Source organism: Mustela lutreola, chromosome 9 (assembly GCF_030435805.1).
Source record: "Mustela lutreola isolate mMusLut2 chromosome 9, mMusLut2.pri, whole genome shotgun sequence".
Classification (NCBI taxonomy): domain Eukaryota; kingdom Metazoa; phylum Chordata; class Mammalia; order Carnivora; family Mustelidae; genus Mustela; species Mustela lutreola.
The window spans coordinates 23,922,278-23,938,022 of NC_081298.1; the positions used below are offsets into that span (position 1 = coordinate 23,922,278).

The window sequence follows — 15,745 nt, forward strand, 5'->3', positions numbered from 1 at the left end:
CTCAGCCACACTGAAACCAGATCATTCTAGCTGCTTATTTGAAACATTAAGCAGGATAGGGTCTACTTCTCAGGACCTGGGAAGGAACTGCAGTTTCTGTCCTCTACTCACTGTTAGTTCAGCATTAAAAACGAAACCAAAAAACAAAACAAATCCCCTTAGCCTCTCACTGCTGATTCTATTTTAAATGAGAGCATGGTTTCTTAACAAGAAAAAGGTCCACTGAAGCTGGAGAGTAGGACAGCATTTTGAGGTTAATCTTGGTAACGAACTGATGGTTGTCTACTCAGAACCCATGCTGGGGTCCTGTTTTAGAGCAACTTTAGTTGTCTTAGAAAAGCAGATGTCTTCATTTTTGTTCTCTTCAACATAGGGGACAAATCCAGTCTCATCCCAGTAGGTCTTTCCAGTTTTTTCTACCCACTCCACAGTACAGACAGGTTATAACCTGCCCACTCAGAAAAGCAGAGAGGCAGAAATCCATATGATTCAATCATATAGAAAGAAAGAAGGCTTCACTGTAGTTAGGGAAAACCTCCCTACTCAAACTAACAGAACAGTGTGCAAATAAAGGACCAAAAAAGTTTAATTATAAATGCAGTCTTACATCTTTTAAGGAAATGCAAGTGAGGCAGCCCCTTGAAGGACTTTTATAAGAGCACTTGACTCCCTGTGATATTTGTAGAGTTACCTGAGTATTTGAAGTTACAGTTCAAGGAAACAAAGGAACTCCAATACAGTAATATACAATCCAGTGCTGCCATTCCTAGTTTTTAGTAAATGAAAGCATACCATATATACAAATACTTTTGTATATAACTCTAATAAGAGAAAAACAAAAAATAAGGGGGGGGCTGGAGATACCAACAATATTAAATAGAAGTAATTAACCTAAAGGAGTTCAGATGGAATTATATCCAAAACAAGGAGGGTGTAGAAATAGAGTAAGTCTAATAACCCCATGAGTCACCCCTGATAACGTTTTAGATTATTAACCAGATAAAAAGTGGCAGAGTGGGCTTGACTGAAATAATTCATTTAGGATGAGATCTTTGTGGGCAAGTGAGTAATTTTTCACTTAAATTTCCGATCCACTGACATTGATGTCAATCTCTTGATAAAAAATACCTGAATTTTAAATAGAGTTATTGTAAGTCTTATGAAATTATATTCTTCTGCACTCTGATACAAGATCATAAAAGACAGAGCAGGAATTTATTGTTATGAGCTGCTGGATCAGTTTTAAACCACTCTGATAACAAGTGAGATCCTTCCCTCCTGACCCAGGCTGTGAAATGCTGCCTTCCCCAATTACCCAAAAGAGCAGAAGAATAAGGCAATTGCTCATTTTACTTTGTTTTTATTTCAACATAACATGCAGTAAAAAAAATTAACAGGGTTTATTAGCATTTACAATGCTTACAAAGAAAAAGGACTCTAAAAGCAATTTAGTTCAGATTTAAGAAATCGCTCTAATTGAACACTTACAATAAATCTATTTCCAAATGTTCAGTTTGGACCAAAATTTAAAATAGCATTTGGTAGGTATTTATGTTTGCTGTCTATCTGTAGTATTTTTATATAACCTCTGATTCTTGGGATATCCAGCCCCCATTTTCCTAACACAGCAGGGAAGACATATACATGTGGCCACTTAAATTAAGGAAGAAATGGAGTAAGGGAGATCCCAGGCTGCAAAAATATATACAAGCATTTACCTTTTCCAGAACTAAACGTTTCTTCCATAAAAATATTAAATAGCCAAGCCCTATAGAACTAGGGCCAGGGCTACTTCAAATATAACTATTCTGTATTTTAAAAATATAGGGCAGAAAGCCTTTTGGGTGATATTTATACATTTTCACACAATATTTCTAGGTCCCTAAATGAATCATCAAGCATTATGTAGAACAAAAAAAGGTCTACTTTCTTACATTATTTAATTTAATCTCATAAATCTCTAGTAAATATTGTAGATAACTACATTTTAATGAGAATTCACCTCCATGGTAAGTCTTTATAGAAGGCTTAATCTCCACAGCCATATATTACCAAAGTTCAGATTTATATAATGAATGGGTAGTTGGCAGACATTCGCTCTGTAAGACAAAGCAATAGCATTTTCCCCCTACCAACAAAAAGGCAGAGTCCCTACTTTGGAAACAACTAGGGCTTTTAGAGACCATACATTTCCTGGAGTATATGGAATAAAAAACAAAATAAAGATAGGGTTGGGGAGAACCTAATCTCCCCCTTTACACTGACAATTTCTAGATGAGGCAACCCTTTAACTCACTTAAGTCTGCTTTATGATGGCAGTGTTTTAGAGCACAGGTACACAAGTTTAAAAATGTTTTTGTTGTTGTTCCAGGATGTAAGAGTAGTTAGGGACAAAGAAAAACCATTTTCCTTCCATATGGAACAGGGGTTTGCTACTCTGCTTATTTTTGGCTCAGTGCTACTTGTTCATGTTATGCTACTGAAACCTGCTAAAGTCCTGTTTCACGAATTATGAGGCTGTCCTCAGGGTTTAGCTGTGATGGGCTCTCATTTGACTGAGGATTCATCCCACTATCCATAAAGTCAAATCCCTAACAGCAGCCTTCCTGACAGAGTCTAAGTTAGGCCAAGTTAAAATAATTAACTACAGAGATGTTCAAAAGTGCACTAATCAGATACTAATGGAGCAGGATGAAATTAAATAGTCATAGGGGATAAAAAGGAAAGCCTGTTAAAATTTTTAGGAGTGAGAGAGTATCCAATTCAGACAATGTCAAGAATGGAAAAGACTATTCCAAGGTGTGAGAGAAATGATAAGTTTGAAGACTTTTAATTCATACAGAGAATACATTTCTGTGGTTACTAGAAATGTATTGCTAGTAAATGTATTACTCCCTTCTATTTAGCCAGTACCACAGCTCTCCCTCCCTAATGAAAATGTAATTTAGAGAATGTTTCACTGACCTCTTTCTTTGGGTGTAAAGTACTCTAGTTATAACTTGAACTCCTTAGCAATAATTAAATATAACTGAAGTTGCTGGATTATGATGAAATTATAGATACAATTTATATATAGGAACATACAAAAATTGTCAATGATGGCCTTTGATGAATTTATCCAAATTAATTCCAATTCTAGATTAAGCTTTTATAAAACGACCGTGAAGGAAGCACAGTGTTAATATTGTTTGTAAAGTTTAGTATTTGCAAGGCAATTAAAACAAACTTCCAAATGAAGAAAGTTATAGGGTCATTTGCAGGCTGGGACCAACTTCTCCCTGAATTCAAAGTAACCAAACTACTTTGTAGACCGATGCAAGAGTCTTGTATCACTTTCCAACGATACCAGCAAAATGATGCATGAATTCATGCTCCGGAAAGGAAAAACAACAGTCAGGCCAGGCTGAAATGAGAGGGAGAGCACAAGCCAGAAGTTCACTCACATCCCCAGAAGCTGGGCTGAGTTTGCACTTTTAATAAATACCTCTTACCAAGAGGCTTAAGGTCTTAATATTTCATTTACCAAGGGACGTCCCTGAATATCTGCAGAAATCTCTAAATGAAAAAAATCTACTTCCAAGTGAGACTTTTGACACACATATACAAAATTGTTAAGGTAACAATCTAGTGGAATAAGACAAGGCAGATTTCATTGCTGTGTTAAATCTCATGTTAAGTAAGATTTGACTAGTCATTTGCAGATCTGATTTCTGGAAATATTACGTAGAAATCCAGAATCACTGGGAGATAAATCTCAATGATAACATTAATTTACTTACACTCAAATAACTCTCTAAACAGTCACAGCCCAATTTTACAACAAGATGTGCAACAAGCAGAGAAGGAAAAGGACAGACGTTGCAATTAAGTTCTTGTCCTTTGGTGGCACAAGTTCTTGGAAGTTACTCTTGTCCAAATCCTTCTGTTTCTTCAATGGCAAATAACAGCTTTTCCTTCAGTTGCTCATAGCTCTTGTAGGGTGGCAGGTCCAGGCGATTAAAACTAAAAGTAAGAATTGTTAGCTTGAGAAAAGGAAATATACAAAGAATCATATGAGCAGTGTAGTATATAACAACACTGGTTTTAAAGTCAGGTAAAAATGAGTTCAAATCCCAGCTCTGTCACTGGGCCTTTGAACATTGCTTTTACCTTTCTCAATTTTGGTTTCTTCTTTGGTAGCATGGGAGTAACAATATTTACCTTTTAGGGTAGAATGAAGAACAAGTGTTTATACAACACAGGGGCAAGAGTTAGTCCTCTCATACTCTCCTTAATCTAGATTAGTGACCAGCAAACTTTTTCTGTGGAGGGCTAGACAGTAAATATAGGTTTTAAGTACAGATCTTCTCTGACATGAGTTACATGTGGATAAACCCTATGATAGTTAAAAGTATCGTAAGTAAAAAATGCATTTTAATAAATCTAACCTGCCAAATATCGTAACTTAGCCTACCTTAAATGTGTTAAGAAAACCTTCATTAGCCTATAGCTGGGCACAATTATTGAACATAAAACCTATTTTATAATAAATTGTTGAATATCATGTAATTTATTGAATAATGTACTCAAAGTGAAAAACAGAATAGTTGTATGGATATAGACTGGTTTAAATACACTGGTTGTTTATCCTCATGACTGCTGGCTGAATGGGAGACACAATTCACTACCATTGCCCAGCATCATGAGGGAATATCATACATATATTGCTAGCCAAAGAAAAGATGAAATTAAAAATTCGAAGTACAGTTTCTACCAAATGCATATTATTTTCACACCATCATAAAGTCAGTCAAGAAATCTTAAAGTCAAACCATCTTAAGTCAGGGACTGTGTACTACTTTAAGAAACAATTTTCTGCTTTAGTATCTAATATTCTAGTCCTACTGAATTTCTTGTCCTATTCTTACCTGTGAGGTCTTAAAGGGCATCTTCTAATTTGGGGCTACATTATTACCACCTTCATAAGGCATTGAGTTTGCCATTAAGGTTTTGGGCCTTCTGTTATATTTTAAGGATAAGGCCTAGGCAGATGTTTGACATCAGAAAAAATAATGCTATCTACAAAGAGAAAATAAGTCTATAATTATAACTTTTGTTACTTCTTGCAAATGAAAACTTGGAACTTGACAAACTAAAATGAGGCTGGGTTTTGTGTGTGACTGAGAAAAACTGTTCACAGGAGTATAATGGCACAGTCTGTTCCAAGTTTGAAAAAAAGACAAGGTCAAATAAAAAATGTGCATATGTACAAGATGAATGTACAAAAATCAACAGTATTTCTGTACACTAGCAATAATCTTAACAATCTGAAATGAAATTAAGGAAACAATTCCATTTATAATAGCTTCAAAAAGAATAAGTGTCCCCCAAAACTGATCTATACATTCAGAGAAATTTGTATCAAAATCCCAGTTGACCTCTTTGTAGAAATGGACAAGCAGATCCTAAAATTCATATGGAAATCCAAAGGACTGAGAATATCCAAAATGATCTTGAAAAAGTTGGAGAATTCAAACCTCCTAATTTCAAAACTTATTACAAAGCTATAGTAATCAAGACAGTGTGGTACTACCATTAAGGAAAGACAAACAGATCAATGAAATAGATTCAGGAATCCCAAAATAAACTCATGTATTTATTTATGGTAAATTGATTTTCAACAAATGTGGCAATGTTATTTTTTTAAAAACCACATGTATGTATATGAATCAAAATATAAAGGAACAGACACTAAAACAAATATAAAGGGCAGATGGGAAAATAAAGGAATATCCAGCAAGGCTACTGAAATGTCTCACAAAATACAGTTCAAATACTGTTGATGTTAGGTGGGATTCCTACATATTGTATTTTGAATTAAAATTAGGGTTGTTTTTAGTTCTGTACATTTTTGGAAATGTGGTTAAGCTACATTTATAGTAAGAAAATATTTCTGTTCTCCCCAAAACTATGAAAAGTTGGTATCTTCTGCTTTCAGAGAAAAGTTAAAAGTTTTCCTAATATCACATTAAAAAAAAAAAATCCATGGCTAGGAAAAGGGACTGACTGCAAAGGGCCATAAGGAATCATTCTGGAGTGAAAGAAATAATCTAAAATTGGTTGATGGTTACTACTCTGTAATCTTCTAAATATCACTGAATTTAAATGGATAACCTTATGACCTTTAGTAGTTTTACTGTATATAAATTATGCCTTGCTAAAGTTATAAAAATATAATTCAATACCATAGGGAAAATATTTCATTTCTAATTTCCAACAGGCTTTAATATCTACAGGGTAACTGGAAAAAAGATATTTTCTCTACTCTTTCTGATTTTACTTACCACGTATGACTTCTGGGTAACCAATTTTCTTTCCCAACTTTTTCAATGCAGAATTTTTGTGGTCCATTACTCCCTAAAACAGTGAAATCATCAATAGTTTGACACTTGGTGGTTCTCAAATTGTGACCCCCTCAGTCCTGCAGCATCAGCATCACCTAGGACCTTATCAGAACCACAAATCTGGGCTCCTGGGTATCTCAGTCGGTCAAGCGTCTGACTCGTTGATTTCAGCTCAGGTCATGATCTCAGGATCATGAAATCAAGCCCTGCATCAGGCTCCATGCTAGTGTGGATTCTGCTTGGGTTTCTGGCTCTCCTTCTTCCTCTTCCCCGACTTGTGCACACTCTCTCTCTAAAATAAGTAAAATCTTTCAAAGGAAAAAACCAAAACCAAACACAAATCCATGGGCCCTAACCAAAGCCTACCGAACTGAATCAGAAACTTTGAGGTAAGGCTAAGCAATGTGCGTCTGAACAGGCTTCCAGGTGATTCTGAAAAGTGCTAAAGTTTGAGAACCATTTTGTTAATGTATGCCCAAGAGAAGAAAATGCAGTTTTATCTGGCATTACTTTGCCAGAATAACAGAATGCTATAACTAACAGAACACTGAAAAAGCTTAATTTTAGCTTTAAACACAACAGGAAAACTACAACCGTCTTATACAATAAAGCTTGATTTAAATATAATCTAGTGAATTCAATATTAACAGTGCTTGTGCTTATAGGTCCTACAGAAACCTTATATACTTACAACCCACTTCTTGTCTCTCCTCTCAGTTACCTTCTGTTGTCAACAGAGTGAATGGTGATCCTAAAGCACTGGTTTTCTAAAAGGTCACTACCAATCCCTAGAAAGTATTTATTGGTAGTTACAATGATTGGTGGTGTTACTGCACTTTAGAATGGGCCAGGCAAACTGAATGTTGGCAATGTGTGGGGCAGTCACACTCAAAGAATTTTCTCATGTCCTCATGTCCCCCTTGACCAGTACAAATAAGCACTGGTAGTACTTCTGATTGAATAACATCAAAGTATTTGCACAAGTAGTTAACATGAAAAGCCCAGTAAGATAGGAAATGGTGATTATGAAAAACGACAGTTAAAATTATTAAATAATTAAACTCAAAATTACATTAACTCACTCTGAACATTTTCTCTAGTCAATATATTACAGCATTTCTAACCACAAAGAATAGAACATTTTAATAGTGCTAATTAATATATAACAGAAGAGTCTGGATTGCATTAAGAAGACAAGAGAATCAAATACTAAAAGAGAAAAATAGGAAATGAAGGGATCTTAGTGAATTTCACCAGTAAAGCTATCTTTCAAATATATCATATCATCCTAAGTGCTTTCTAAAACTTTACAGAATGGTAAGACATCAAGTTGTATACATTATACATACTGAAATTATTTTGAGGTTGCCTGTTTTCAATCTTATTCTGACATTGCCCCTAAGCCACACAAGTTTCATGTGGATTCTTGCACCTATGTTCCTATTTTCAACCCATTTCAACTTTCAAATAATATGGTCTCCGAGGACTTTCTATGTATCAGTGGAATTTCATCATAGATACTACCTCATTTTTCTCCACTTTGATCATCTCTAATTTATTCTGGCAAGTCTATTATCCCTACTTCATTTAGATTATTTCCCTGTTTTTCTTTCTTTTCTAAGTAGGTTCCACAGCAGCATGGAGCCCAGCGTGGGGCTTGAGCTCACAACCATGAAATCAAGACCTGAGCCGAGATCAAGAGTTGGATGCTACACTAACTGAGCCACCCAGCTGTCCCTCCCTCTTTTTCTTACCATACTTAAGTCTATTATTTCTTGCCGTTTCTTTTCTTTTAAAGGTTTTATTTATTTATTTGTCAGAGCAAGAAAGTGAGCAGACTTTCAGGGAAGCAGCAGGGAGAGGAAGAAGCAGGCTCCCTGCTCAGCGGACTGGATCTCAGGACCCTGGAATCATGACCTGAGCCAAAGGCACATGCTTAACCAACTGAGCCACCCAGATATCTCTATTTCTTGCTCTTTCTGTCTGTTCTTTCATATTCCAGTGTTTATTATAGAGAAAGCTTTCTGATCTCACCTTAAACCCAAACCTTTTAAGTAGGAACAATTACCTATTAACTAGTGTCTTCTAACAGTTTTTCCGAAATATACACTGACTAAAGTATTATTTCATTATAAGTCACTTAAAAAAATTAACATATAATGTATTATTTGCCCCAGGGTACAGGTCTGTGAATCATCAGGCTTACACACTTGACAGCACTCATCATAGCACATACCCTCCCATAACCCAACCACCCTATAAGTCACTTCTTAAAAATTTTAGTTAGGCTAAGTTTTTGTATTTTTTTTGAGATTGTAGGTACTTTTATTTCATGTCTTCCAGTTTTATTCCAGAATATTGTAGAGGATATTATAAATATTTGTTACAGAAAAGGGATGTTAGATCTGTCAAAGTTGAAATCCAACACATTACATTGTTATATACATTATTCTTCCTCCTCCTACACTGAGTGGAAGGTTAAACCAGATGGCCTCTAAAATTCTATGAACCACAATCTCCTCTCCGCCTTCCACAGGTATCCTCCTATATTAGAGCTCCATCCAACCCCAAATATTATTCCCAAGAGCAGATCTAGTTGTTATCTCTTAAATGATCAGGTTTCTAGTTTATACTGAAACTTAGGCCACTTTTTTCCTTATTATGATACTACCTTATTTCCTGACCTACCAACATGGTTTTTCTTTTTCAAATTAAGACAGCATTCTCAAAAGATACCCCTCTCCAAAAATTTACTTAGTAATAATAAACATTCTCTGAGACCTCTCTAGAGCTGGATTAAAAAATCTCCTTTCTATATTGCTTCTGAGAGACAGAATATTTATTTCTCCTCTTCCCTCTCTGGCTCTAAATTCTTTTAAGGTTGCCTCTAGGCTATTTCTGTCTCATCCCTAAATACAAGTGTTTCTAAGCATCAGTCCTCTACTCTTTATATTCCATTTTTGCATTAGCCAACCTATTCTAATAGCTTCAAGTGTCACTGCTCTACTCCGACTTTGGCAACACCCACTCAACTGTCCCTCTGGCTTCCTGGTATTCTGTTGTCTGGCTATCACCTTGAACTCGAGTTTCTAAGCCATTCATTATCTTCCCTCAAAACCTCTAAACCATGTTCTTTACACTTTGTAAGTTCTCCATTTCTCAAAACATGGTTTTATCCTTGACATTCTTCTAATCTCTAATCAAGTTCTGTTGCTACCTTTGGAACTTCTCTAGCATTTATCCCTTCTTTTCCGTCCCTACCTCCATCTCCTAAAATTAACTGCTCCAATATTTTCTTCCTCTCTTCAGGGTTTCCCTTATCCTTTAATGTATGCTATACCTTGCTATCAAGTCTTCCTAATATGCAGCTTCAGCAAGCTTTCCTCTCTTCAAAAATTTCCACAGCTTCCAATACCCTCAGAGTAATGGCCAAAATTCTTCTGGTCTGGTTTTTAGTCACTGTATCCAAAATTGCCTACTTAGTTTTTTACTTCTGCTTCAGCTGAAACAGACTTAGGGATCTTAACCTGTTCTCCTGTGGTACTTGGCATAATGCTGGTGTTAAAGATTTGAATTTACTTTATTATAAATCACAAAAGTATTTTCATGGTCATTCATGTCCAAACAACACACATTTTGATCAGTGAATACCATGTGACAAGCACTATGCGAGGCACCAGAAATAAAAAGATGAAAATATGGATCTGTATCTCAAGGAGCTCCAGGTGTAATAGAGAAGACTGTTAAACTCATTAAAATATAGTATAATACAATCAAAAGTGCCTGGCTCATAGGAGACCTAAAATGTTTACCAATGACTGAATGACCAAATAGATTTACATATAGAATATTGCTATCCTATGAAGTTAAAATGTGGGATCCAGCCTTAGGTTAAAAATTTCTAGGGGTAAAGACTACAAAGTGAATTAAAAGTTTACACAAATCCAGGGTAACTGTGACTGGTTGGGAAATGTCTATTCTTTGTTATTTCTGGTAAGTTTTATAGACATTGATTTGATATAACTGTGTTGTAATTTTCTGTGTAGGAAAAGTGATCCTGTATACATACCCATGAGGTCAGCAAATCCTCCAACTGGCAATCGGCAGGTTCCAGTAACAAACTGCAGAAGTCTCATTCTCTTCTCATTATCAATTTCTTTAACAAACTGTTAAAAAAACATACACACACACGTAAAGAGATATATAGGTCCTATGTTACGTTTAGCATAAATAAGAATGATATACAATCATTTCAAATGAACTCCCAGTGTTAGATGCACTAGATAATAATGACTATACCCCACTACTGTGGATGGATATTTCTCCATGTTTGTCGAAGCCCTGCCAACCTTCCCCGATATAAATCTTAGGACCATATCCTTTTAGGGAGACAGAAAAAGGAGGGTACCCTGGGCCTAAAAGCTCCCTACTCAAAGCCTCAAGATGAGCTATTTTAGAGAAGCCCCTTATTTTACCTCCCAGATAGGCTTGTCCTATAGGATACTCATGTGGTTACACAGGACACAGAGCTTGAGTGAGTCTGGACTTTTTAAATTTTATGAATACATGAAATCAAGCTCCTAGAATTCTGATCCAGATATTAATGTTTGCTCTTTTTTTTTCTTTTTAAAGATTTTATTTATTTATTTGACAGAGAGAGATCACAGTAGGAAGAGAGGCAGGCAGAGAGAGGGGAAGGGAAGGAAGCAGGCCCCTGCTGAGCAGAGAGCCCGATGCAGGACTCGATCCCAGGACCCTGAGATCATGACCTGAGCCGAAGGCAGTGGCTTAACCCACTGAGCCACCCAGGCGCCCTGCTCTTTTTTTTAATGTTTGCTAGGTTTTGGTGTAGCTACATACTATCAGAATCAGGTGGTTTCCAACTCCTACAACTCTGGCTCAAAACATTAGGTTTATGGAAGATGCTTTCCAGCCTGTAGCACAAATGTTTTGACTCAGCCAAATATTTTTTGTAAATATTGTACTACTGTCAAGTATTTTTTATTTTTTATTTTTTTTTTTAAGATTTTATTTATTTATCTGGCAGAGAGAGACAGTACATGCAAGCAGAGAAGCAGGCAGAGAGAGAGGAGGGGAAGCAGACTCCCTGCTGAGCAGAAAGCCTGATGCGGGGCTCCATCCCAGGATCCTGGGATCATGACCTGAGCTGAAGGCAAAGGCTTTAACCCACTGAGCCACCCAGGCGCCCCACTGTCAAGTATTTTAAAATGCTAATTCTATTTGCTATAGAAGTTCAGTTCATCTGAGTTTCTTATTAATTTTTTTTTAAAGATTTTATTTATTTATTTGACAGAGAGAGAGAGAGATCACAAGTAGGCCGACGGGCAGGCAGAGAGTGAGGGGGAAGTAGGTTCCCTGCTGAGCAGAGCTCCATGCGGGGCTTGATCCCAGGACCCTGAGATCATGACCCAACCCAAAGGCAGAAGCTTGACCCACTGACCACTCAGGCACCCCCTTATGAATTTCTTTATATAAGTAACAGACATCTTTTAAAATTTTATTTTCTTATTGTGGTAAAATACATATAATTTTTCATTTTAAGCACACAATTCGATGGCATTAAGTATGTTCACACTGATAAATAGCTATTACCACTATATCCAGAACTTTGTGACCCTAAACAAAAACACTGAATTCATGAAATGTATCTTCTCATCCCCCAACCACCCTTGTTAACCTCTGTTCTACTTTGTCTCTATGAATTTGCCTATTCTAGATATCTCATATAAATGTCCTTTTGTGATTAGCTTATTTCACTCAGAATAATATTCTAAAGGTTTACCCCTGTCAGAATTTCCTTTCTCCTGAGGGTTGCTGGAATAGAAGGGGGTGGGAGGGATGGGGTGGCTGGGTGATGGACACTGGGGAGGATATAAGTTGTGGGGAGAATTATGGATAGTGTGATGAATCACAGACCTGTATCCCTGAAACAAATAATAAATTATATGTTAATTTAAAAAAAAGAACTTCCTTTCTCTTTAAGGCTGGATGATATTCCATTGTATGTGAACACCACATTTTGTTTATCCATTCACCTATAGATGGCAATTAAATTGCATCTACCTTTTCACTATGGTGAGTAATGCTGTTATGAAGGTAGGTATAGAAGTATGTGTTTGAGTCTTGCTTTCACTTCCTTTGGGAATACCTAGGAGAACTGCTGGATACGTTAATTTATATTTGCTTTTTGAGGAGCCATCAAATTGTTTTCCACAGTTGTGCACCATTTTACATTCCTACCAGCAATACAAGAGAGTTCCAATTTCTGTACATCCTCAACAAGGATGATTATTTTCTGTTTCTTGGTAATAGCCATGACAGTAATGGATATGAAATGGTGTCTCACTGTGGTTTTGATTTGCACTTCCCTAATGATTAGTGATTTGAGCATCTTCTCATGTGCTTATAGAAGGCTTTTTTTTTTTTAAAGACACACCACTGTGATTCCAAACCTGATTGCTCCCTTAAGTTTTGCCTTCTGAACATTATATAATTCTTAATGAGGTATGAAGGATGAAAACCATACTTTAGACAGTTCCATAAAATTCCAAAAGCATTTAGATCAAATGCAGGGGAATCATCATCTGAGGTTGTCTTATACCCTGGGCAAAGGTAAAAGGTGTGTGTTGCTTACTCAGCAATAGTTTTTAAAAATGTTATAATCTTTTTTAAAAAATTTAATTCCAGTATAAACATGTAGTATTATATTAGTTTCAGGAGTACAATATAGTGATTCAACAATTCTATACACTAATCAGTGCTTGTCACGGTGAGTCTACTCTTAAACCCCTTCACCAATTTTACCCACTCCCACATGTCCGCTCTGATAACCATCAGTTTGCTCTCTCTAGTTAAGAGTAGGTTTCTTGGTTTATATTTTTCTTTGTCTGTTTCTTAAATTCCATATGAGTGAAATCATATGGCATTTGTCTTTTTCGGGCTGACTTATTTCACTTAGTACTATACCCTCTAAATCCATTCATGATATTACAAATGGCCAGAGTCCATTCCTTACCCCCTCAATAAAATTTCATTCTTTTTAATGGCTGAGTAATATTCCAGTGCGTGTGGTTGATATACACAAACATTTTATAAAACACACACACACACACACACACACACACACACACACACACACCTTGATCCATTCATCTATTAATGGACACTTGGGCTGCTTCCATAACTTAGCACTTACATCATCTATTCATTTATTATAATGCACAGAATGGAATGAGGGGCCTGAATATACTGATACATTTTGTTCTGTGACTTTCTTCCATATATGGTAAGCAGTTTCTAAAAAATTATGATGTTCTGCCAATTGAAATAAATCGAGACAAACCTGCCAAAACCACATGATTTGTTTGCTTGTCCTAGTGTAATGGCGGTAGATGGCATGTCTTTGCCAGTCATTCAAGTCAATTTCTTGCATTCCACATAAAAGGACCTTTGGAGATTTAAAGGAAAAAAAAAAAAGGTTTCTTTACAAGTTATATAAAACTGCTAGACATAGAGAAGAAAAGACTAATATTCAACAACTTTCAAAAAACAAATTAATCAGGAGGCTTAGGCGTGTAAGTTGTGCATCAAGAACTGTGTCTATATTACTTAAGAAGGTTGAGTTTTCATGGATGGTGTCATATATATATACGTATTCAGGTAAGTCAGTCATTCACTGTAGAGAAGTTTTGATAGTAATTCTTTTTTGTGGGGGTAACTTTTTATTTATTTGATAAATTAATGGACTTTTTAAACCACTAGGGATACTTCAAAACATCCTGCTAGCATAAAAAATACTATTGCTACTGGAAAGATGAGAAAGTGAGCTAAAAGCAGACACCTGAAGGCATTATTTACCAGCATGCTGCAGAGGAAATAAGAAAAACTCATTACCTCTAATTCCTTTGCATCAAAGTATTGCAAATACTGCTGGGGAAGAATTTCATTAAAGCCCTCAAAGAAAGCTTGTGTCTGTTCTTCAACACCTCGAGACAACCTCCATTCAGCTACCATTCTGGTAAATAAATATTAAAAAAGCTATCAGGAAGTTTTAGATTTTACCTTTAATTCCAAGTGTAAAAATAATTTTTAAAAACTTTATTATGAAAAACTTCAAATATTTATAAAAGTAGGATATAATGAATCCTATGTATATCCCAGCTTCAACACAACACCAATCTATATCATTTTAAACGTAAATAATTCAGCATGTATCTCTTTAAGATAAAGCCTCATTTTGAAACCACCACAATTCTATTATCACACAAAAATGTAAATAATTCCTTTATAGCCAAGTATTCAGTTCTCAAATTCTGACTCAATTTAACATACTGCTTTAATCAGCATCTAAAAAGGGTTCATACAATCTAAAATTCTCTTAAGTTTTTAGCTTATAGATTCCTCCTTGCTATTTTTTTAAATGAAAAATTTTTTTTGAAGATTTATTTATTTGAGAGAGAGAGAGATTAAGAGAGAGCGCATGTTTGGGTGGTTCAGTGGGTTAAAGGCTCTGCCTTCAGCTCAAGTCAGGATCCCAGGGTCCTGGGATCAAGCCCTGCATAGGGCTCTCTGCTCAGCAGGGAGCCTGCTTCTTTCTCTCTCTGTCTGCCTCTTCGCCTATGTATGATCTCTGTCAAATAAATAAATAAAATCTTCAAAAAAAAAAAAAAAAAAGAGGGAGAGAAAGCGCATGCACACGCATCCAAGAGTATGAGAGTGTTTGGCACTGGGGGAGGGAAGGACTGACTAAAGGAGAGGGAGAGAAAATCTCCAGCAGACTCCCTGCTGAGCAAGGAGCCAGTAGAGGGGCTGGATCCCACCACCCTGAGATCATAACTGAGCCACCCAAGCAACCCTTGAATGAAAATACTTTTAGTGAAGATTCTCTACTAAATAGTCTAAATTTCATCTTTGACTTTTAAAAAAGATTTTATGTGAGGGGGTGAGAGAGAGAGAGAGAATGAACAGGTACAGAAGCAGAGGGAGAAGCAAACTCCCTGCTGAGCGGGGAGCCCAACACAGGGCTTGATCCCAGGACCCCAGGATCATGACCTGTGCCAAAGGCAGATGCTTAATTGATTGAATCACCCAGGCGCCCCTTGAGATTCTTTTCAATGACTTGATGTTACATGACACAGTGATTACAGAGCTGGTTTTTAAAAGAGTGATATAGCACTATTTTTAAAAAATGAAAGTTCTATATAACCAAAATTCTTTTCTATCCCTTTACATATAATCTTCAAACTGTGGTAAAACTGAAAATATACCAAGAAAGGGTGTATAAAACCTATCAGTACCCATTAGATTAATTCTCTGTAAAATTTAGTTTGAGTTCACCTGGA

The 15,745-nt window shown here is 36.1% G+C and overlaps 1 protein-coding gene across 8 annotated transcripts in view; it reads right to left on the reverse strand.

Annotated features, from left to right (window-relative positions):
• Nucleotides 1-1,344: 1,344 nt before the first annotated feature.
• The window catches only part of ITCH (itchy E3 ubiquitin protein ligase), a 136,807-nt gene continuing 122,406 nt past the window's right edge, over nt 1,345-15,745 (reverse strand). For 7 of the 8 annotated variants that reach the window (XM_059133475.1, XM_059133472.1, XM_059133473.1 and 4 more), the window contains 5 exons: nt 14,298-14,418; nt 13,747-13,851; nt 10,453-10,549; nt 6,324-6,396; nt 1,345-4,002 (listed from right to left, as the gene is read on the reverse strand). In XM_059133475.1, the coding sequence (XP_058989458.1) occupies nt 3,903-4,002; nt 6,324-6,396; nt 10,453-10,549; nt 13,747-13,851; nt 14,298-14,418 (496 nt within the window). In that variant the 3' untranslated portion in view covers nt 1,345-3,902. Of the gene's footprint in view, nt 4,023-6,323; nt 6,397-10,452; nt 10,550-13,746; nt 13,852-14,297; nt 14,419-15,745 lie in introns of all 8 variants that reach the window. The other variant, XM_059133478.1, reaches the window with a different exon arrangement.